This window comes from Pleurodeles waltl, chromosome 3_1, assembly GCF_031143425.1.
Source record: "Pleurodeles waltl isolate 20211129_DDA chromosome 3_1, aPleWal1.hap1.20221129, whole genome shotgun sequence".
NCBI classification, from domain to species: Eukaryota; Metazoa; Chordata; class Amphibia; order Caudata; family Salamandridae; genus Pleurodeles; species Pleurodeles waltl.
Genome location: NC_090440.1, coordinates 1,285,400,127 through 1,285,425,318, shown reverse-complemented (window position 1 = coordinate 1,285,425,318; position 25,192 = coordinate 1,285,400,127). Strand labels below are relative to the sequence as shown.

The 25,192-nt window shown below is 43.4% G+C and overlaps 1 protein-coding gene across 1 annotated transcript in view; it reads right to left on the bottom strand.

The window, feature by feature from the left end:
* RALB (RAS like proto-oncogene B) overlaps positions 1–25,192 on the bottom strand; it is a 210,043-nt gene that overhangs the window by 18,341 nt on the left and 166,510 nt on the right. The window contains exon 4 of the mRNA XM_069224620.1: positions 6,509–6,686. Within this exon, the coding sequence (XP_069080721.1) occupies positions 6,509–6,686 (178 nt within the window). The remainder of the gene's footprint in view (positions 1–6,508; positions 6,687–25,192) is intronic.

The window sequence follows — 25,192 nt, the reverse complement described above, 5'->3', positions numbered from 1 at the left end:
TTTAGCGTGCCGAGATGCAAGAGCTGCTGCAAATTTAAACTCTGCTCTGATGTGAGCATTCAAGATGCAGACTCCGAGGTGGTGAGCATTAGGTACAGAGCGGGAGTGTCGCTTTGAGGAAGTAAGTGCCTTTTGAACACTGTTTACATTGTGCTACAAATACGTTAAGATGAATCGATTCTAAAATGTTGCCAAATCTTTAGAGTGTGACTACAAGCACACTCCCTCCCGGAGGAGCTATGATATGAGGATCCAAATCCTACCAAGTAGGTTACGCATGCACCATGTGTGTGCTGTTTGGTGTCCCACGTGTTTACATGTTTAAAAGTTTTAAATGTAGTATGTCTTGTACTGTTGATTGTGAGAGTACTTTAGTCTCAGTCCTGATATTCACGAGTGCCGTTTCCCACGAGTGGGGTGCAGTTTGCAAATAGGTGGCACCACACCCACAAACAACATATATAGCAGCCCATTAAAAATGGGGGCTATGATAACTATGCCTCTCATGTATTTCCACAGGTATCAATGACGGACACCATAAATGATAGGCATCATCTTATGACACCACATTAATAAGGTGAATTGCACCATATCATAAAGCATGTATTATTTATGCTTTCATTAGAGGTAGTCAAATAAGGAGTGGCACCAGGGAGTCCACCTTGGTCCTGAAGAGGAGCCTAGGGGCAAGGCTCTGAAACATGTAGACTAGGAAGTTATGAACATTACATCTCCCACTTCCGTGGCCCCTTTTCAATCATATGGCCTCCAAGAGATCTATGAAATCATTGGAATTACTAGGAGACAGGTATTTTTAACTCACCCAAGACCCCAACACTCCTATCCCTCCTGTGATTAACACTGACAAGACTACATCAGTGCTCCCAAGTATCCCGCAGCAGAACGGGAAGAAACCTAATGATGAAGCATGCCACCAAGCGGTAACTCTGGTGGGTAAGGGTTTTTCTAACAGGAAAATTATTTTTGCTATCCATCATGTGGTAGTTCTTTTAGCTGGGCCTCTTTTCTAAAGTTATATAGGCCATAAGAAGGACAGACCCAGCACCACAACCTCCTTCTCCCTCTGTTTTTGTACATAGAGGAAAACTTCATATTAAACTGGACACTCAATCTCCATTAAGCTTTTCTTCCCTTCCCTAGGATACCAAAGGTGATTCAGAAGTTAAGTGACCATTTTGAATGGATCATTTTCTTTGCTCCAGATTAAGTGACAACATTGTGGTACCCTGATTTCCTGGAGCTAAGCTTGGAGTCATTCTGGCCACCCTAAAAACAAAAGTAACTTTTTATCAAAATTCAAAGTCTGTTCTGCACCTATAGGTGTATGTCGGGACCTGGAAACTGTGCAGAAGGCCCTAGAAACGTATTCCCTGCTTTGTGATGTGACGAGTGCGGTGCCACCAGCCAGAAGGCCACCAACAAAGCTCTGTATTCTAAAAGATGGATATGTGGTGTGCCTACATCCTGAAGCATTCGATCTATTTTACAATGTGACAATTTTGCATTATAATTGGCAAGCAAAGTTCTAAAGATTGAAACAGTAAAACACACACTATACATGTTTTCACCTTTTTATTAGATCTGACTGCCTACTGTATCCAGATTGTTTTTGTAAGCCAAAAATCTCACAAATAAATGTTGTACTTGTCTTACCATCTGATGCCCGATCCCGCCAAAGCCAATGAATCTGGGGTTGTGGTTAAGTCAATGGAGAGCTTTCCTAAAACTAATGTTCCCTGTCCTGTTTCAGATGAGCCACCCTCAGAAACGAATTCTGATATAAGTTGTATAGAAAACATCCAGGGTTTGCAGATTTTATCTTGGAATGTGGCAGGGGTTCAAGATAAACTCCTTAACGAGGACTGGCTGAGTTATATTGGCAACTTTGACATCATAGGCCGTCAGAAAACATGGGCCTTTAAATCTGATACATTAAATGGGTACATATCTTACTGCTCACCGGCTCTTCCATCGCGGCTGGAAAAGGGAAGGGGGGTTTTAGTGCTCTTTCTATCTTGTGTATTAAATAACTTGAAGGTTAAGGTATAGCTTCTACCCCCAACTTTCAAATCTTGTACTTGAAAAAAGCTAAAGTTGTAAACGTGATTTTAATTATTTTTTATTATAATGATTTTGTTTAAAAAACAGCAGAGACTGTTGAAAACTTGGAGGAGACATTTGAAGCATTTTACAGCAGACAAGAGAGAGCTATTTCATTAATGTGGGCAGGTGATTTTAATATCACAAAATCTCAGTTTAGTGGGGAACGCATTTGTTCGTGGGTTTTCTGATTCACAGGAGAATGATAGTGGCCATTTTTCATATTCTGTGTAGGACAAAACACTAAACAGACTAATCCTGCGTTATAGTTTGGTTGACACTTCAGATATATTGGATCAAAATGATGTTAGGCTACCTACATTTACAGGGTGCACGACTGATTTCATGCTTATAGCCTCTATTTTGGTAAACAACTTCAGATATTTTAAAGTGCAGTGTTTACCTTTTAGTGACCACAAATCTATCCACATTTGTTTGGTTGGTAATTATCACGCAGCTCCGATAAGTGCCACTTGTCTACCCACTGCCTACGAGGCAAATAAAGGGGTTCTCTAAAATGGAATAACGTCAACCCGGATGTCTTTCTCAATAATCTAATCAGAAATAGGGCGCATTATTTTTTTGTCCTGTCTGTCCCTAGACAGGCCCCCTGAAGACATTCTCCAGAGTTTTCATACTATTAGCAGTGAAGTAGCATGTAAATTAATTTCTAAAATACAGATAAGTGAGCGCCCAACAAAATCTTGGTTTAATCGTGGGTGCACAGTGGCGCTTAAAAAGGCCACTGCCCATAGGCCACGCAACCCAGAGACCACACACAGCACTAGAAGGGCCTATAAACAAGCCTTATCGAAAGGGAAACATGAGTTCAGGATTAAGGTTTGGGAGGCTCTAGATAAAGCGGTCAAGTTAAAAGATGGTAAATTTTTTGGGGAGATTGTTAATTGTCCGCTTTTTACTGAAGATTTTTCTTCCGGAATTGAGTGCCATATTAGCATTCAGGATTGGATTGATCACTTTTCCGCTATTTTTAATCCTGGGGAAGCTTCAGATACTCAACGGGAAGTTCTAATCCCTTCACATACTACAGTAAGCGAGGAATGGCTAGCTGGTCTCATTAACTACGTTTCTGTTGTTAATGCGATCCAGAGTGCAGTTAATGTTAAGGCCCCCAGGACCAGATGGGGTCCTAACTGATTTGTAAAAAAAACATAATATTGATTATTGGGCCCCACTATTGACTAAAGTCCTCCGGGCGGCTGTCAAGGATTCATGAAAAGAGGCTATTATTGTTCCTATTTTTTAAAAAAAGGAGATTGAAGCTCACCTATGTTTTATCGTCCGATCTCCTTGTTAGATCCACAGTGTAGATTCTTGGTCTGGTAATTATAAAAAAATTAGAGACTTGAACCAAGTCTTCTGCCTTCTTTTCACTGCTACAATATGGTTTTAGATCTTACTTGGGGACAGTGGAGCAGGCCCTAAATTTGACCCTCATCTGGGGGAAGAAGGTCAGTATAGAGGTGCCCTCTATATGACATTTATGGACCTCTCCTGTGCTTTTTACCTAGTGGACCGGGCAATTTTATGGGGCCTAATGGACCAGGCAGGAATCGATCATACACTAGTGGATTTGGTGCAACACCTGAATATAGGTACATCTATAAAGGTGCATACTACACACTTTCTGGGGAATGTACGAAACCAATTTGAGGTATCCAGAGGTGTGAGACAGGGCTGTATTCTCACACCTTTTTTGTTTTTATTATATATCAATTCTCTAGGTACCTTCTTAGAACCATATAGTCTGGACATCCCTTGAGTTGGCTTACAGGCGATCTCGGTCCTTCTTTATGCAGATGATGGTGTTTTTTTGGCATTAACCGCTAACTGTCTTCAAAATCTGCTGAATGGGTTTTATGATTTTATGTCCAAATTAAAACTCCAAGTCAACTTCCAGAAATCATTTATATTGACCTGTGGCCTCAAAGCTACAAAAATAGAAGGCCTTCTTCATAGCGGGAACAAAATAATAATGAAAGTACCTTTCTTCTGTTATTCGAGTATTCTGTTTGATGCCCATGGGTCCTACGAGAGACTGATAGCCCAACGAGTACTTAAAATGGGGGCAAGCTGTGACGCTGTATCTAGATTTGCTAACCGGCTTGGCTGTAAAACTATTAGGGAATTTGTTCAGATGTAAAGAAGTAAATGCATCTCACTTGGGGTGTATGGTGCTGGTGTGTGGGGCTGTGTATCACCAGGGCGACTGCAAGGTGTTGAGAATAAATTCCTCTGTCACCTATTAGCACTAACACAAGGTACATCAGGTTTTATTCTCCATCTTGAGCTAGGAGTGGATTATATTGAGGACTTTGTAGGTATTGTACCATTGCTGCTAGGGATAAAAATATGGGGTACCCCAAAGGCTGAGTTTTTCCACCTGGTTTTAGCAGATTGTTAAAAGTTAGACAATTGGCATGCCATCCCGTGGCTGACATATAAAAAGATAATTTTATGATTTTGGCCTGAATCCATTTTTTGATTCTCCTGTTAAGATTTGCCCCCAGTTCAAAGAATGCGTCACAAGGTGTTATTTCTCTTATAATGAAAAAGGACATATGGTAAAGGCTCTTACATGGTTTCTGTGTTGAATTTCATGCAGTTTGATAATATCTCTGGGATGAATTTGTACCTGACATGGCTAACTACTCCCCAGCATAGGTTTTACATGACAAGGCTGAGGCTCAATTTAATTAATCATCTGGTTGCTTTTCCAATGGCCAGTTCAAGAGTAACTATTTGATCTTGTTGTCCTTGCAACAGTGTTTCAATTCAATCTATGATGCACTTTATGCTTTTTTGTAAACTCTATTCTGTGTTACGGGGATACTTTCTTCGACCTATTTTAAAACATATGCTCTTTGTCATATAAACAAGGCCTGAGGTAAGTGCAATCTGCTGCCTCACCAGAAATCTGTTATGCTGTTTGAGTTTCATCAGGGCCGCTATAAAGTTACGGAAGTCATATGGTAATGGGTTTTGAATGATTATAGACCGCTCTATTATAATATGTTTGTGATAATGTTTTAATTAAATCCATAATGTACCTTATAGTCTTCTGTAAATATCTATGGTGTGTGCCTGGTTATACTTTTCCAGCCCTATTTTCTAACTATGAGCTTCTTATGTTATATAGTTATGACCTAAACCATTTACAATTTGCGGTTTCTGGTTTTGCTGTTGAAAGCTTTTTTTTACAGCTACCATGGACTTTTGGAAGCCATATGGGATATAGTTTTGAATTTTTTTGATAGCTTGCTTATTTCTGGGCAAGAGTTTGCAAATGTATTCTCTTTGCACAATTTTATGATATTTGGGGTTTACATTTCATCATACATGCTTTTATGATTCAAATGGTGGACCTAACACAGTTTAGGATGATGACGGCTGTTCTGTGACTCGCTGGTTTTCATGTATGTAAATGTAATGCATTTTATTGTACATTGTTAGTTTTTTTATGACATTGTTTTTAACGGGCACCAGTCTAGGCTGCGGAGAATTATGGACTTGGGTCGTCCTCATCAGTCATTTAGTATGCACTTCATTGATGTCAGGTGACTTTTCATTGTTTGGCGCCCTGTTCGGCCAGGTAGATTTAATTGGTATGCACTTTATTACGACTCGCTCCAGCATTGATCGTGTTTTTAGAGGGGCTAGTTACGCATAAACTGTCTCAGTCTTAGACGGTTTACACCTTCAACCAATTTGCACAACATGTCTGTTTTGTTTTAACCTTGTTTAGCTTGCATTTCGTTTTTAACAAATCACCATGTATTTTGTTTTGATTAACTGATGAATGTATTCATGTATTTTTTGCACTTTTATGGTCTGAATGAGACCAAATAAAGTTATTGACTGACTTCCCATCCTGTAATGACTCCTGTCCACTTCATGCCTTCTCTTCTGTCCGCATACTTTCTTACTCAATACATTTCACAATCTATACTAAATTATCAAAGATCTCAAAGTCGGAATAGCGAAAGGCAAGCTAGCCGTAATTTCTGCTGTTTTCTATGTATTAGAACTGGAGTTACTTTTCCTGACTGCCTATTGGATCTGTATTTTTACCAGCCTAAAATTATACAAATCAATGTCTTGCACTTGCTCCCAAGCCTAACTTCCTGCCCTATATTGACTCTCCTCCCCATTAGGCCTTTTTTTCAGCCCCCAGACTCATACTCAGTGAGAGCCTGTGAGGAACAATTCTATCCAGCATCTTTTGACAAAAGTTAAACTGAGGGAGAAGACAGGGTAATGCCATAGAATCGGACACAGGACATGGAGCATAGCGATCCTTTTGAACACAGCAGAAGATGACTTAATAATTACATACAAAACCACAGAAAATTGCATACGTTCATACCTTGTCTACATTTGCTCTTGTTTTTGCTGATGTCTCAACATACTGCACACCCCATTCATCTGCTTTGCCTCTTGCCTCTTCCACTGGCACCTGTCTCCGCTCTTCTAAGTCCGATTTGTTGCCTACAACGAGCAGAGGGATTTTGTCCTCCTCCGCTTTCACACGCAAGATCTGTTCCCTTTAGTAAAGGAAGACAAAAACAAATACAGTATTATTGAGAATGATCTTCAGCTCCATGGATGACAATGCTATCACCAAAATCAAACAAGCATTTGCAATGCAACAGGTCTCGCGTTTGCTCGTGTTAGAGCTAATAGCGTTGTAAACTCCTAACCTGACTTTTCTTCCCACATAAACCATGTCAGTAATCGGAAAATTGCAAGTAACTGTGTAACATGGTCAATATTATGCAAAGCGCTCGACTTCTGCCAAGAGAGATCGCGCTGCGAAAATAGAGAAAAAGTAGTACACGAACCGGACGGAAAACAGCAAACCTCGTATCTTTTCTGCACTTGGTCGATGCGCTCGGGGAGGGCTAACCACCGGAAAACGTATGCATGCCTTCCACTAATGAAATCAAGCAGATTCTAACAGGCAAGCCCACGAACCAATGAAAGACACTGACATGACGTGGACTGGGCTCAGAGCCCTTTTTAATTCCTAAAGCGTCTCGCTAGCGAAACGCATGCGCTCGACCCTAAAAACTAAGTCTGAATTCAGACTTTGGTAGGCAATGTTTAACTGAATGTCTATTCTAGATTACAACTGCTTAACTTGACTAGTGGACACTGGCAAAGCAGTATCAGAAGACTAAATTATGCGTGACTAAATTTCAAATGAAGAGAGTTGAAACCACATGCACAAATGATCTAAATCTAAAATTCTGAATGGATCACACCTTCCTATTACTTTGTTTAAAAAATCATTTGACCGCAGACAGTGGTTAACTTAAAAGGTTAAGCTTACTGATGTTTTTCACTGGAAAAGCATACCACATAGCAAGAACAACAATGGCTTCAGGCAAAGATAGTTTATAAAACTGAAGATCTCGTTTTCCACATAAAAAAAACATATTTGGTCTGGGGCCTTAAAGGTCAACAGCAGTTCAAACAGTAGAAAAGAGCTACCCAAAATGTACAAAGACATTTAATATGAGCAGTTCAAATACATCAGATACTCACAATTACTTGAGTATTATGTGGGATAGGAAGGTGCCTAACACACTGCATAACATTAAAAAACACCGAAACAGTGAATCTGCAAACATTTGTAGCCTATTCCGAAAATATTAGTTTTCCAGTACAGCACACCAATGCGTTTAAACTTGTGGATTGTGAATAGCTATTAATTCACTGCAAGTGAAACCCTATCTTAATTAATAGGCAAATCAAGAGAGCTTTAAAAAGTGTAACAGTTCATTTTAATTTTCAGCTCATTAACCAAAGCATTTCGGGAGCCGATTAAATGCATGCTCGCCTCTGAATTGATCGATTGTTAGGAAGGCACACGTACCTCATACCACAACAAGACCCCTGTTTAAAGGAAGGCTCAAGCTCATTTTAATTGGGGTGCAATTATTTCTTTTTAGCTTAACTTCAGGTTTCGTACATGTGAATGCATGCCTTTACATTCAACCATTTTTCAGAAAGGGAACCAAATGACAAAGCATGTTTCGAGCTTCAACAAGTAGGTGCTTGAAGTTTGTTTCCTCACACCATTGACTTACCTCTCGAAGAGCTCTACCCTTTAAAAGCTTCCAGTAGAATTTTATTCAGAAAGCTAAAATGTATGAAAAATTACACAATAGAGTTTCCTGTACTTAACGGAGAGTGGTAAAAGTATTTGCTTGAGCACCATGACATTGAGTCAGCCGAAGAAAGCAATTCTAACAGAAAACGTTCTACAGTGTTCACTTGTTTACACCTCATCTAGACAAAGATTATTAAAGATGTTATCACTAGAGCTTGTTTTAGCAAGTCTCAGTCCTTCTCATCAGCTTTATGTTGACAACTCAAGCGGTCAATTATCTCCAACTTTCTTTCGGCTTTCCTCTTCTTTTGCAACTCGTCTCTAGCAGTGGTCTCTCACAATGGCCTACCTACGGCTCTTTAAATACTAGTGCTGTGAAACCGATTTATAAATATTTGAAAAATATATTTTTTTTTTCATAACAAGGACTGTCGTCTCCTGACGAAATGTCTCCTCGTAGCAGCCAAAAGGGCAGGAATAATCACCCCAAAACACCATGTACTCCCGTGGTTAAAAAGTATACTTGGGACAGGTTTTTTACCCCATCAACAGCAGCACAGATTTCTGTAAAACAGACTATATTTTAATGATATGGTCTATGTTCATTGCTAAGTACACTTTCTAGCATTTATTTGCTGTTGCTAATCTTCAGAACCGATGCGTTTGTGAAATCACCCAAAATACCAGCGGCTCTATTACACTAAGTGCCCCAGGGGTGCGATGTCTGCGCGTCCGCTGTCTGATCCCCTGCGGCACTTTGGCAGTACAGAAACGGCAGCAAGTGCCTGCACTGCCCCTTATGTAATAGAGCTGCACTCGTGCTACATATGAGCAGGACAGATCCGAAGGGGCTGTTCACTGGGGGACAGGGGAGGGAATAGCCTCCCTGTGCTACAGACACGAGCAGAGAAGTGCCCCTTAAAAGGGTGAATGGGTCGTGAAGTGCACATCTGTTGTGACATGGCACATTGTCCCAGTCCGTACTCCACGCACAGACGAGAGTGTACCATGGTGCAGAGTGGGACAGTACACCATATCTGTAAAATAGCCCCGGGGGCTAACCAGAAACCAGGCTTACAAGCTGAACTCTAGGAATGGACGCAAACTTAAAGAGGTGAGCACAACAACATTCACGTGATCATAGTGTTCCAATCTTGAGGAAACCTTTGGGTTGATTAAAAAAACTATACTCATAGCTTTACCCCAGATGAAATAAACCGTATTTGAAAATGTCGACAAATGCCAAACCGCACGATTATTCGGAATTGTTTTGAAAATCGCCTCTCGGCCTCAGCGCCTTTGTAATTTATCCTTCTTTTAGAATTAAAGGCACAGGCACACTGCTTTGGGAATTTTATAATGAAAGCGAACTGTGAAGCTATGCCGATACCTCGAGTGGAAGGACAAACGGGAGACCGGCAGTCACGCGTGTTAGAGAGACTACATTAGATGACTGTCTAATTAGTATACGTTTCTATGCAAGGCAACCATGGGGGAAGTCGATCAGTGCTAGAAGCGCTTGATTTGTTGCTTCACATTCCCCTGGCATCTACGCCCTACCATAGACTCTAGATGGGAAAGGAATTTTTACAAACAAATCGTGATATCTCCCTTTGAATGACTATGTGTTGGTACTTCAAAAATGCTGCATTAATGTAACTATCAGTCATAAAGAGACAGTCTTACTCTGAGCCCCGCCTGAGATCATGAGATGAACCAAGTGCACATACCTTTCCCCTGCACCTAGAATTTTTTGTATATAGTGCTATAACATCCATTTTGAAGGTGTGTGGATATATCTGAACTTTCGTTAAACAAAGAAATGCTGGTTAAATAGCAACACTGGCTAGGTGTCATCACAGTCAAATAATCTCACTCTTATTATGTATATATTTAACGCCCTAATATACCTGTAGTAAATTACACCATGCATACCAAACCTTGAGGTAATAGCTGCATGGCAAAACATTTGGAGGATGTCTGCTTATTCAAACTCCGTAATCTTACCGTAAAGCTCACTGCTTTATGGCCATGAATGGGCGCCTTGGGACCAATGTAGTTAATTTGTGACATAGGGCTAGGGGCTGCTGCGTCAAAAAGATTACTGGTTTCCATACTTCTTATGTCAGCACTGTGAGGCGTCTTGGGCTCTGCTCTTGGGTGCTGGAGGAAAGGCCATGAGAACCACCACGGTTTCAGAACAAGAACCATCACGGTTTCAGAACATGAACCGAGATTCGAACCACCTCTGCCTGCATGGTTGCACCCTAAGGGACATTGGTTATGACGCTGCACATTCAGGTACCATTTAAAGTCGTTGCTTTAAAATGAGCAGGTACTGTCCAGTACTGAGTACCTGCACTTCTTTAATTTGAAGGGGAGAGTACCTGCACTTCTCAGCACCACTGCAATACATTTAATAGGAGGGTGCCGGAACTTCTCAAGCGCAAACAGGTACTCTAAAGAGAGTACCTTCACTTCCACATTTCCATTTAAAGCACTAGTTTAAATATTCTTTACTGAAGAACGAATACACCAACATCCAGCCCTGGCAGTGGTTTCTCTCAAAACCACTACCTTAGATTCTAGAATATTAACACTTCATTTCTATTCTTCATTAAAAGAAGTATTTACTCAAGATAGAGGACATCCACCAGTGCTTAATTTGTAAAAGCATGAGTGACGGTGCTTAAAACTCTGATCAGGCACTGTGGCCAGCGCAATGTAAGGTAGCCACGCCAAATACCAAGGCTGGGCAGTCTTAAATCCACTTCATGTCTTAATTCACTACCAGACGCTCCCCTGTCCCTTTATCTCACTCTTGCAGGTTTCTTCTTTCTTCCTTTATGACAGTATTTCCGTCTTATCTCCGTCTTCCTCGTCTTATTCACTTTCTCGTCTCAGTAAACATCTTATGTGGAAAAATAATTGTCCGCGGACCCCACAGACTCAAATTAAGCACTGATGTCCACCTCTTTAGAATATAACAGGAAAAAATCACATTGTATTCAACAAAAGTCACAAACAGCAATCAGCACTAATCAAAATAGGATAGATGCACTCAACACAATCTTATGTTTGTCCTCTCAAAAATCCATCACGTTCACGGACTTTATTTCCCTCAAGAAATAAACTTTGTGCGACAGTTAAAAAATAATCTAGCAAGACAATCACATATGTCCCATCCAACTCATGACTTCTGAATTGCTCAACATGCCTATTCTAACTTTTTGCCAGCCCGTTTGAGCAATTCTATGGGTACAATAGTAATGTCCTTGAAAGCATGTGTTCAATCGCCGGTAACACACACTATGCACACATTTGTCTTCCACTACATTACTGGCCTCCAAAAATCCACAAAGCCCTTCTCTTCCTGGCAAACATGCCTCCTTGCCCACCAAGAAACAACTACAATCTGTGCCGCAATGTTTATGGCACCACTCGCCTATTAACTCTATGTTCTACACCTTTTTGCCGCTGACAATTAAGGCCGCACTACATTTTAATTTCTAAAATTCACATGTTTTTGTGCCTTTTATTTGTGTAACACTTTAGATATCCATTTACTAATAGCTCAATCACTCTTCAATTCTATATCATTATTCACACTAGTTTTCTACTCATCTTGGGAAATAGACCAGTGGCGGCCCGTCCTTTAGGGCGGAGGGGCCACGCCCCCCCACCCCATGAAGAGTGTCCGTCAGGCTGAACAAAGGTCAGCCTGACAGACACTCTTCATGTTCAGGTCAGGCAGCCAGGAGCAGACATGCGCGATTTGCGCAGACTCCTGGCTGCCTGAGCTGAACTTTGCTGGGCTGAGGAGATCACGACCCTTATGGGCGTGACCTCCTCGGCCCAGCAAAGGTGCCTCGAGGCCCTCCCCTGGGTGACGAGGAAAGCGTCACCCATTGACACTCTCCCTGGGCGCTTCAGGTTTAAGCCCTGAAGTGCCCAGGGCGAATGTCAATCAGTGACACTTCGTCACAGAGTGGGGTGGGGTCAGCAGACTCACTGACCCCATCCCACTCTGTGACGAGGCTGGGACTGCTGCCTTCCCTCATTGGCTGACCTCAGGTCAGCCAGTGAGGGAAGGCAGCAGTCCCATCCCTCCTGGGACCCGGAGGCTAAAGGTAAGTGTGTGTGTGTGTGTATGTATGTGTGTAATGTTTTACATTGAATGTTTGGTGCGCGCGTGCATGTTTGAGTGTTATGAGTGTTGTTAATGGATGGGAGTGCGTGCGTGCGTGAGTGAAAGAATGAATGTGTGTGATCTTGTAAAATGAATGTTTGGTGCGTGCGTGTATGTTTGAATGGAATGAGTGTTGTTAATGGATGAGCGTGCGTGCGTGTCTGTGTGTGAAAGAATTAGCCTGTGTGTGTGTGTTTGTGTGTGGGCCCCGCCCGCCCCCCTCCCAAAGCTGCCGGCCGCCACTGAAATAGACCCTATATGTGTTTGGCATATTTCCACCACAATCCAACTGTAAGCCTCATGCAGACTTCTGCTTCCAAGGGTAGTCTTGACAAGCAGTTGGCATTCATATTATATGCACCTGGAACAATGTCAAATGAGTACTCTTCCAGATAACACAACCATTAAGCAATTTGTGGGGGTTTCGCTACTTGCTTTCTTCATCATAACTACATCAATCAATAGTCAGTGATCTATTCTTAGTGCAAATAATGAGCACATGCTCTCTTGAGAGTTTGAGCAAATGCTATAACTCTTACTTTTCCTTTGACTGCATTAATACTGCCCCAGGCCTTTCATACTGGCATATGTGACACTGATCAACCTGTCACGAGAGCCGTACGACTTCAAATCTACAGAGCTCACCATGTTCCGTTTAATGTCGGCAAATGCTTATTCACAGTTCCTGAACTACGCAAATCTTGTCTCTTTCATTATCAGGACTCACAGTGGTAACATTCGCTCTGAGAAATGGTCCACAAATTTGATATAGTATTCAGCAAGTGCGAAGGAAGGGACAGCTGATTCTTATCTTTTAGATATTGGGCCTTATTGATTCCCTCAATTAGCTTCATCTTTAGTCTTACCCCTATTCACCCGACACAATATGTTTAGATACTCAACTCCCTTTACAGAAAACTTGCACATGTCTATAACTACTAGTCTCTAAGATGCTTAGGAACTTTAATACAACATCATGTTCTTCCTTTGTCAGATCCCCATAGTAACACATTGTCATGGAATAATATTAAGAGAGAAGCTTATTCGATAGCCAACACAAATAGTGATAGGGCACGATAAACCAGATAATAATGCAAACAACCGTGACATAAATTGGTAGGCCCCTTAAGACAGTATGAAAGATGTCAAATCCTTTGACTTCGGATATAGCATAACTTGCAGTTAAGAATGTGAGTAATCTAGGAATGTGAAGACCTTTGCATTTCTCCCTATTACCAGCATTTTGTTTATGCTGTGGAGTTAGTGGCAGCCTGCCAATATGCATATGCTCAGGTCTCAACTCCACACACTTATTTTTTAATTCAGTTTGTGCACTAAGACTATAGGACTCAACCATTCTGATAACTCAGTTCTATCACATTATTACCACATAGCCTAGTCAACTCCTTCCTCAGTAATTTTCTTAGCAACTGAACTTTTCTGACTGTACGCCTTGGACGTGGCTCCCTTTTGTAGAACAGTCTAGTAATTGTATTTCTTCAAACAACCCCAAAGGGACACCACCAGATATTCCTTCTCACAACTATCTGAATCATTACCAATAGTTATCTATACCAGGTTGGTGTGATGTATGTAGAGAACAGGTCCTAATCCTAATTGCTCATTTCAGTCCCGAAGTGCCTTAGCTCTCTCAGATATGTATACCTTGCCTGTGGAGTGTATTTGCTGCTTTGTGCCACTGTAGGACAACTCAGTCAAGAAAAATCCCATTATAGATAATTTTCCCTGTCAAAACTACTCAGGGTTGAAATCAGCTTCCACAAGGTCGAATTTTCCCAACGTGATCCATGTATCTCTAGCTATTAGCAAATAACAAGCAGAGTATGCCCACATTTGCACCCCTTTGCCCCATAAGTTCACCAACCGCTTTGGAGGGTGATACGATTCCCCAAAACCATGTACATATTTCTAAGATTCATTAGCATCACATAACCAATACTTCCACACCATTATCATAATCATCCTCGTACGTTCCTCCACCTCATACCCAAGTTGTCACTATATTCACACACATTCAATTAACATACAAATCCCCTTACATGCCCCTGAAAACAGCCCGCTTTCTTGCGCCTATACCATTTTGTTTCTGTCACAGGACAATCATTCAATCTAGCCAGATGCTACATCCTTCCCTATCTCCAGCATACACATTTGTCACCACTAGACACCTCTTTTTACCTCTGGCTTTCTTTCATCTTTCCCTTCTTTCAATTATACTACAACCACATCATAACTATGTCCTTTCTTTCCCCTATCTTCCTTAGAATTAGATTCTTTTATATATTGTGAAACGTTTTCTATTTCCTTCAAAAAAATGTACCAAGTTTTCTACGAAAGATTAAGATGCTGTACTGCATTTTTAGGTTATTTTTCTATTAATCAGTTGATCCCTTGTAAATGTAAGAATGTGTATCCCTGCACAGTTCCCCACCTGTACGGTCGCCTGTATACCCAATGTAATAGGCGAATTGACATCATGCATATGCACCATGACACAAGCCTGTCTCACGGATTGAGGTCTTGCTAGACCAGGAGGGGTGCCCAAGGAGCCACACTCATGGCGGTCAAAGGCGACTGCCTTAACTAAGAGTTAAGCAGCACAAGTGCAGTGGGGGCAGCATCCTGTGTAGTGATCAGTAGTAGTGAACAAGCCGTTTTTACCCAGTCACTGGAGTGAAGCCTAGAAGCTCACTTACCTTTTTGAAAGTTCCACAGCGGTGTGTTTAACTCACCCTTGGCCTATATCAAGTAGATGTTAAGTGCTGCACAGCGCAGGAGTAACGACTGTGCTGAATGTATGTGTGCCTGAGAAAGGTTTGGTACAGGGATAGACCAGTGTTGTGTAGGAATTATGGGATGAATGCATATGCTGAGTGTATGTATGCCTGTGAGAAATACATGACATAAAAGATGTGTTTGTGCAGTGCGTGCGCAATGGAGGCATGTGCTGAGTGTCAGTGTGCTTGAGTTTATTACAATAAATAAAGGGTAAAGTGTTGTTCAGCACACTTCAGAAGATAATGCAACACCCAGACAAGATTGCAAGAAACCAGCTGTAAATTCCTGAAGAGGAAGACCGGTGGAAGAAGGGGACCAAGTCCAGAAGTCACAGAAGTGTCCAGTGGGGGTAGGAGCCACTACCCACCTGTCTGTGGTTGCGGGAGTTGGTCGACAGTGGGACGAAGATGGTCATCAATGAAGCCCCGGAGTCAGTGAAGAGTTCCTGGAGGATGCAGTCGACGTCCCACGCTGGATGGATGATTGCAGTCGTCAGTGGCGTGGAAAAGCTATCAACAAGCATTGGCAAAGGCAGAAGTTGCAGTGAAACAAAAGTGGAGCTGCTGGGGACCAGCAAGGTCCAGGACGACTCAACCCATGGGGGGCAGTCCTATGGGGACCCTCGGCAAGACGGAGCCCACAGAAGAAAAGGCAGCCCACACAGGAGACCCACTGGAGGAGGAATCAGGAGTCGCAGGGGAGCCCACGCAGCACAACTGGAGAAAGGTCCCAGGCCACATGAGAAGCACACATAGCACTGTTGCCTTTTACAAGGGACTTGGCTGTGTGTACGGGGTGTGCCAACTGTGGAAGCAGTGGTACAGTTTAGGGAAGGAACACAGGTGCTGGGGCCTGGTGAGTATGATTACACCTTTCCCTCTCATTCCATTTCTGGTTTGGAAGCTCAGGCAAATGTCTTTCACCATGATCTTTGTAGCTCCCACTTGGGTGCGTCAGCCCAGGTTCACAACACTACTAGATCTCGCAGTAGTTCCTGATGAGACACCCAGAAGCAGAAAATGCTCAACCTAGCAATTTGGCTCCTGAGGTTATAGTTTGGCTACCTTGGCTTACCACCAGAATGTATGAACATTCTCAAGGAAGCCCGCAGACCTACCATTAGAACCTGTTAGAAAGCAAAATGGAAGCGTTTTGTTTGCTACTGGCAACCCAAGCAAATAGATCCTATAAAAGCTGCGGTGCAAGACGTCTGCTACCTGCTTCATTTGCAGAAGGCATATGTAGCATACACTTCTATACACTTCTTGCTGCAATGGCTGCCTTTCTTCAGAATAACAGCATCTCTCACTGTTCAAAATTCCAGGCACTGAAGATTTTATGAAATATTCCGCCTCTGGTTTCTCCAGCACGGTCCTGAAACGTTAACATTGTTCTCACTAGACTCATTGCTTCCCCATTTGAGTCTCTTCCCTCATGCCGACTTCAGTTTGTCATGGAAGGTGGCATTCTTAGTCACCATCACCTCACTTAGGCATGTTAGTGCGCTTCAGGCTTTAACCTTATAAAAAAAAATGTTTCCAAATACATAGTCAAAGTGGTTCTTTGCACTAATCCTAAACTCCTACCCAAGGTAGTTTCACATTTTCACCTCAATCGGTCCATTGAGCTCCCAGTCTTTTTCCCGCAAACAAATTCTGTTGCGGAAAGAGCTCTTCATACTTTAAATGCAAATCCAGCACATCCAGATTAAGTCACAAGTGTATACACACTTGCTACACTAAGGCCGAAAGACCTTTACCTGTTTCGCCCACAGCACACCCTAATTGTAAAAAGTGAGACACTATGACCTCTCTTTAACTTTCCCTTAGCAGACATTTGTAAGGCTGCTTCATGGTCTACACCACATACCTTCACTATTGAATGGCTGTCTTAGCACACCAACAAGCTAGTGTAGGCCAGGCAGTGCTAAGAACACCTTTTCTTACACATACCTTTCACTTCTTTCTCACTTGCCTGTGGGAAAACAATCTAACAGTGGAGTTGATGCACATGCGCAATATCGCAGAGATGAGTCACTCTACCTTGACTCGAAAGACTTCTTCGAAGGAGAAAAACAACTTCCACAACTCCGGAACCAACACTAGATGGCAGAAGTATGCAGAACAGGTGAACGTACACCTCTACGAGAGTTAAGGAACGCCGGTAAGGTGGTGGAGGTTGGTTCAGGATGACTTTTAATAATGTTGGGGGAAGATTCTGCAATGATGATGGAGGTGAGGAGAAGAGAACAATGATATGATGGCTGACATGCCAGGGGTTGTTGTAACTGAGTGGAATAAAAGTTCAACTTTATTTATACAGCATCTAGTCACTTCTTAAAATGTTCATAGTGAACCCAATGTTGATCGGTTACCCGCCACCCCAGGACTAATCATCCTCTCTTCCATTACCTAGTTCATAAGGGTACTAGTTGTGCTTCAGTGATGACGGGCACGTACTACTACCATGACCTCCCAAACAACCCTACTAAATTCGCCCTTATTTATCTCACCCTACTAATATGATCTCCCCAACCCTTCCACAGAATCTTCCCTCCTCCATCCCACGTTACTCATCCCAAGCCCCTCGGATGAGTAAATGAGGGATATACTCCCAATTAACACTTCTGGATTTCTTTCCTCCTCCACCCCTCCATTACTCCTGTCAATCTAACTAACAAACTCTCATATCCACGGCTCAAATTAACTCATAATAATACTAAAACTGTACTCATATTTCCTGATACTAATCCATCACTAATTCTTGTTGGGTTCCGGAGTAGCGTGCTACTCGCCGAAAAGCGCTTTGACACCTCGTCAGCGGTAGTAAGCGCTATATAATGAAAATGTCACTTACCCAGTGTACATCTGTTCGTGGCATCAGTCGCTGAGATTCACATGGTATGCATGAGCTCGCCATCTGGTGTTGGGTCGGAGTGTTACAAGTTGTTTTTCTTCGAAGAAGTGTTTTCGAGTCACGGGACCGAGTGACTCCACCTTCTGTGCTCATTGCGCATGGGCGTCGACTCCATCTTCGATTGTTTTCCCCGCAGAGGGTGAGGTAGGAGTTGTACTATAGTAATAGTGCCCGCGCAATGAAAAATGTAAGTATGTACCTATTAAAGGATTAAGTAATATATACAAATGTACAAAATTGAAGGTAACTTCTGAACTGCTACAGGCTTCCGGGGAGGTGGGTGGGTCCATGTGAATCTCAGCGACTGATGCCACGAACAGATGTACACTGGGTAAGTGACATTTTCAGTTCGATGGCATCTGTCGCTGTAGATACACATGGTATGCATAGACTAGTAAGCAGTTAGTTCCCCATAAGCGGTGGTTTAGCCTGTAGGAGTAGAAGTTGTCTGAAATAGAGTTCTTAATACAGCTTGACCTACTGTAGCTTGTTGTGCGGATAGCACATCTATACAGTAGTGTTTGGTGAATGTGTGAGGCGTAGACCAAGTGGCTGCCTTACATATTTCCTGCATTGGGATGTTTCCTAAAAAGGCCATTGAAGCACCTTTTTTCCTTGTTGAATGTGCCCTGGGAGTAATGGGCAGTTGTCTTTTTGCTTTAAGGTAGCAGATTTGGATGCATTTAACTATCCATCTGGCTATACCTTGTTTTGATATTGGGTTACCTGCATGAGGTTTTTGGAATGCAATAAATAGCTGTTTAGTTTTTCTGATGTTCTTTGTTCTGTCAATGTAGTACATTAATGCTCTTTTGACATCTAATGTATGTAGTGCTCTTTCAGCCACAGAATCTGGCTGTGGGAAAAATACTGGTAGTTCTACCGTTTGATTTAGATGGAATGGTGAAATAACTTTTGGTAAAAATTTTGGATTAGGTCGTAGGACGACCTTATTTTTATGTATTTGTATAAAAGGCTCTTGTGTTGTGAACGCTTGAATTTCACTTACTCTTCTTAGAGATGTAATGGCGATGAGAAAGGCAACTTTCCAGGTTAGGAATTGTATTCCGCAAGAGTGCATGGGTTCGAAAGGTGGGCCCATGAGTCTTGTTAGAACCACGTTTAGGTTCCATGAAGGAACAGGTGGTGTTCTTGGTGGTATAATTCTTTTAAGCCCTTCTATAAATGCTTTGATAACTGGTATCCTATACAAGGAAGTTGAATAGGTAGTTTGCAGGTATGCAGATATTGCTGCAAGGTGTATTTTAATAGAAGAGAAGGCTAGCTTTGCTTTTTGTAAATGGAGCAAGTAATTTACTATATGTTTTGGAGTTGCATCTAGCGGTTGTATCTGATTATGATGGCAGTACCAAACAAATCTTTTCCACTTACTTGCGTAGCAGTGTCTAGTGGATGGCCTTCTGGCCTGCTTTATGACTTCCATACACTCTTGGCTAAGTTGCAAGTGTCCGAATTCTAGGATTTCAGGAGCCAGATTGCTAGATTCAGCGATGCTGGGTCCGGGTGTCTGATCTGTTGGTTGTGTTGCGTTAACAGATCTGGTTTGTTGGGCAGTTTGATGTGTGGTACTACAGACAGATCTAGCAGTGTTGTGTACCAGGGTTGTCTTGCCCAAGTTGGTGCTATTAAAATGAGTTTGAGTTTGTTTTGACTCAATTTGTTTACTAGGTAAGGAAGGAGAGGGAGAGGAGGAAAAGCGTAAGCAAATATTCCTGACCAGTTCATCCATAGGGCATTGCCTTGGGATTGCTTGTGTGGGTATCTGGACGCGAAGTTTTGGCATTTTGCGTTCTCTTTTGTTGCAAATAAGTCTATTTGTGGTGTTCCCCAGAGTGTGAAGTAGGTGTACAGAATCTGTGGGTGGATTTCCCATTCGTGGACTTGCTGGTGATCTCGAGAGAGATTGTCTGCCAGCTGATTCTGGATCCCCGGAATAAACTGTGCTATTAGACCAATCTGATGGTGGATTGCCCACTTCCATATTTTTTGAGCTAACAAGCTTAACTGCGTTGAATGTGTTCCTCCTTGTTTGTTTAGATAATACATCGTTGTCATGTTGTCTGTTTTGACAAGGATGTATTTGTGGGTTATGATTGGTTGGAAAGCTTTTAGTGCTTGAAAAACTGCTAATAATTCTAGATGATTTATATGCAGTTTTGTTTGATATATGTTCCATTGTCCTCTTATGTTGTGTTGATTGAGATGTGCTCCCCACCCTGTCATGGAAGCATCTGTTGTTATTACGTACTCTGGCACTGGGTCTTGGAAAGGCCGCCCTATGTTTAAATTTATACTGTTCCACCATAGAAGCGAGAGGTAAGTTTGGCGGTCTAGCAACACCAGATCTAGAAGGTGACCCTGTGCTTGAGACCACTGTGAGGCTAGGCACTGTTGTAAGGGCCTCATGTGCAGTCTTGCGTTTGGGACAATGGCTATGCATGAGGACATCATGCCTAGGAGCTGTAGTATTGTTCTTGCTTGTATTGTTTGGTTTGGAGACATGTGTTGAATGACCCTGTTGAAATTGTGGATCCTTTGTGGAGTTGGCGTTGCTACTCCTTTTGTCGTGTCTATTATGGCTCCTAGATATTGCTGTACTTTGCTTGGCAGAATGTTTGATTTTGCAAAGTTGACGGTGAACCCTAGTTTGTAGAGGGTTTGTATGACTTGATTTGTGTGGTTTGAGCATTGTGTGAGCGAACTGGTTTTGATTAGCCAGTCGTCTAGATACGGGAACACATGTATTTGCTGCCTTCTGATGTGTGCAGCGACTACTGCTAGGCATTTTGTGAATACTCTTGGAGCGGTTGTTAAACCAAAAGGCAATACTTTGAATTGGTAATGTATTCCTTTGAATACAAACCTTAGATATTTCCTGTGTGATTGATGTATTGGTATATGGAAATATGCGTCCTTGAGGTCTAGGGTTGTCATGTAGTCGTGTTTTTTGAGCAATGGTAACACTTCTTGTAGTGTGACCATGTGAAAGTGGTCTGATTTGATGAATGTGTTTACTACTCTGAGGTCTAGAATTGGTCTCAGTGTTTCGTCCTTTTTTGGTATCAAGAAGTACAGTGAATAAACTCCTGTGTTTATTTGTGTGCTTGGTACTAATTCTATTGCATTTTTTTGCAGTAGTGCTTGAACTTCTATCTCTAGAAGCTGTGAATGGTATTTTGTTAAATTTTGTGATTTTGGTGGTATGTCTGGAGGGAATTGCAGGAATTCTATGCAATAACCATGCTGGATAATTGCTAGGACCCATGTGTCTGTAGTTATTTTGTCCCATGCTTCGTAATATTGACGTATCCTCCCCCCCACTGGTGTTGTGTGGGAGGGGTGTGTGACATGTGAGTCACTGCTTGTTGGTAGTGGTTTTGGGGCTTTGAAATCTTCCCCTATTCCTAGGGAATTGCCCCCCTCTATACTGGCCCCGAAAACCTCCCCTGTACTGTCCCTGGTAGGTGGGCGGTGCGGACTGTGAGGTGCTAGCTTGTGTGGCCTGACCCCGAAACCCTCCTCTAAAAGGTGTTTTGCGGAAGGTGTTATAAGATCCTCTGCTCTGCGGGGAGTAGAGTGCGCCCATGGCCTTGGCAGTGTCAGTGTCCTTCTTGAGCTTTTCTATAGCTGTGTCGACCTCCGGACCGAACAGAAGTTTCTCGTTTACTGGCATGTTAAGCACTGCCTGTTGAATTTCTGGCTTGAATCCAGACGTTCTGAGCCATGCGTGCCTACGGATGGTAACCGACGTATTAATGGTTCTTGCGGCCGTGTCTGCTGCATCCATGGAGGAGCGTATTTGATTGTTGGAAATGTTTTGACCCTCCTCAACAACCTGTTTTGCTCTTTTTTGCAGATCTTTTGGGAGATGTTCAATGAGATGCTGCATCTCATCCCAGTGGGCTCTGTCGTATCGCGCTAGCAGCGCTTGTGAATTTGCGATGCGCCACTGGTTTGCTGCTTGGACAGCAACCCTCTTCCCGGCTGCATCGAACTTCCTACTTTCTTTATCTGGGGGAGGTGCATCCCCAGAAGTGTGTGAGTTTGCCCGTTTTCTGGCAGCCCCTACCACCACAGAGTCTGGTGGCAGCTGAGAGGTGATGAAGACAGGGTCCGTAGGAGGCGCCTTATACTTTTTGTCCACCCTAGGCGTCACTGCCCTACTTTTAACTGGCTCCTTGAAAATGTCCTTTGCATGGCGTAGCATGCCTGGGAGCATCGGCAGGCTTTGGTAGGAGCTGTGGGTTGAGGAGAGGGTGTTAAATAAAAAATCATCCTCTACTTGTTCCGAGTGTAGTTCCACATTATGGAATAGAGCTGCTCTAGCCACCACTTGCGAGTAGGCTGTGCTGTCTTCCGGTGGTGATGGCCTAGTTGGGTATGTGTCTGGGCTGTTATCAGACACTGGTGCGTCGTACAAGTCCCACGCATCCTGATCTTGGTCGTCGTGGCTCATGGCGGTGTGAGCTGGCGAATGTGACGGGGTGTAAGTTGGCGAAGCCGGAGTTACAGGTGGAGGCGAGGGAGGAGGTGTTACCTTTTGTGTTGTTTGTTGCTGAGGAGTAAACTGAAGCGTTCTCTTTCGTTTGACAGGTGGGAGGGTACTGATCTTCCCAGTCCCCTGCTGAATAAAGATACGCTTTTGCGTGTGATCCACGTCAGTGGATTGCAGTTCTTGTTCAAATCTATGTTTCTTCATTTGAGAAGACATAGAATGCTCTTCGGTATAGGAGCCAGAAACAGGGTCTGATGTCGCTTTTTTCGGCTCCGAAAGCCCTGTCGATTGTTTTTTCGGCTCCGAGGTAACCTTCCTCTTTTTCTGTGCCGAAAATTCTTGGCCTCTATGGTCTTCGGCGCCACTGTCTCGGCGTCGATCGGTGTCGACACCGAACTCTCGGTGTCGATGCTTCTGTTTAGCACTCTCTCGGTCCCGAGGAGGCTGCGTGCCGGTGTCTCGACCGAAGTCGGACGATCTCGACACTGAATGGGCCTTTTTCGGTGCCGATTGTTGGTCACCGAGAATTTGGGTGGAGCCATGGCCGGTTGGCAGTGGCGTCCCCTGGGCCTTCTTTCCTTTTTTAAGGTTTGATCTCGACGTCTTACTCACGGTTCTTGTAGAGTGTAGCTCGTCGGAGTCTGAATCCTGGATGGAAAAGGATTCCTCCTGTTCCTCTTCTGTCTCGAACTGTGGACGCTCTTTTGGCGTGGACGCCATCTGGAGTCTTCTCGCTCGACGGTCGCGCAGAGTTTTTCGGGACCGGAACGCCCGACAGGCCTCACAGGATTCTTCGCTGTGCTCGGGTGACAGGCACAGATTACAGACCGAGTGTAGGTCCGTATAAGGATATTTGTTGTGGCATTCGGGGCAGAATCGAAACGGGGTCCGATCCATCGGCGTTGTCCTCCACGCGGTCGGGCCGACTAGGCCCCGACGGGGTGCCGAAATCTACCCCGAAGGGCACCGAGGCGCTTCGATGTTGAACGCGTCGTCGTATGTGTCTATCTCTAACCGGATCGCAACGATACCGTCGAAAATCTTCCGTCTTCAGCTAACTTTCCGTTCCGAAACTCGGAGCGACAGGAACACGTCCGAACCCGATGGCGGAAAGAAAACAATCGAAGATGGAGTCGACGCCCATGCGCAATGAGCACAGAAGGTGGAGTCACTCGGTCCCGTGACTCGAAAACACTTCTTCGAAGAAAAACAACTTGTAACACTCCGACCCAACACCAGATGGCGAGCTCATGCATACCATGTGTATCTACAGCGACAGATGCCATCGAACATACTATTACAATACAATACAATACATGGTGAGTGTGTGCACTAGCAGTGTATTTATAAATAGCATACCATGGTACAGTATATAAAAGCTTCAGTGCTCTGCAGACGATGTGTCTACTGAATGTATGTGTACTTGTAATGGTACAATCCTTAGAGGTAACAGTGCTGGACAGTAAGTGTGGTGTGAATGTACACTGAGTGAGTGTGCCTGTATTGAGACATTAAATGGAAGACCCTGGGTTCCATTGTGGGAAGCCCATACCTGCCCGGTGAAGACATGAGGAGTGAAGGAATCCCCCCCAGATGGATTTCTGTATTGCTACATTCCTGTGGGCTGTGTGGGACACACTGGAGTAAGAGACCCTTCCTTTACACCTCAAAAGATTTCTGTTTGACTCAGTGATATATCACACTGAAGGGACCTGGATACATCTCAGGAAAGGAGATGGGGAGAATAAGGGAATCAAAGAGTAGGTCTGGGATTAACCTTTTTAATGCACATATCACTGTAGCTGATATCCAGGTGTGAACTATGGTCATTCCCATGAATTGTATTGTGAGACAATCAGCTTTGGAGTCTTGCTGGATGTGTCAGACATACTTTTAGGAGGAAAGAAGAAAAGGGGAAATTTCCATTTCAAAAGAAGCAGAACCCCAACATTAAACTTCAAAGACTCAGACCCTAAATCACATTTGGGGTCTGAAAAAGGACTACAAGGGGAGGCTGAGAATCCAACCCAATCATAATCGGCCAAGAAGCCAGACAGGCTGTGTTTGAAGGGCCAGGACCAGGGCCATCTAGTCTCCCTGCTGGGTGAAAGGACATCACCCAGGGAAAGCCAAGATCACCTGCCCTGAAGCACCAGCGCCTGCCTGCTTGCCAAGACCAGCCTTCCCTGTAAGGAAGAGGGGAGCGCTGGAGGGAGCGAATTCCAGTGGGGAGCCCTACAGAGAGGACTCTGAACTAGGTGTGAGAAGAAATTACGGATTGGATCACTGACCGTGTGCAGGAACGGGCGGTGATCCATGTATGCTAGGAGGGGCTGCTGTGATCTAAGCTGCATTAGAAGTGCTGTGCGGAAATGCCAGGACTGCACCATTGCGCCACTGTGACCAGAGGGGGCCGCTTTTGAGCTTACTTCGGTTAGGAGCATGAGACTTGTGACCACCGAGATCGACGACTCCATATGCTCGGAGGAGCCATTGTAGTCAAGGCAATCAAAAT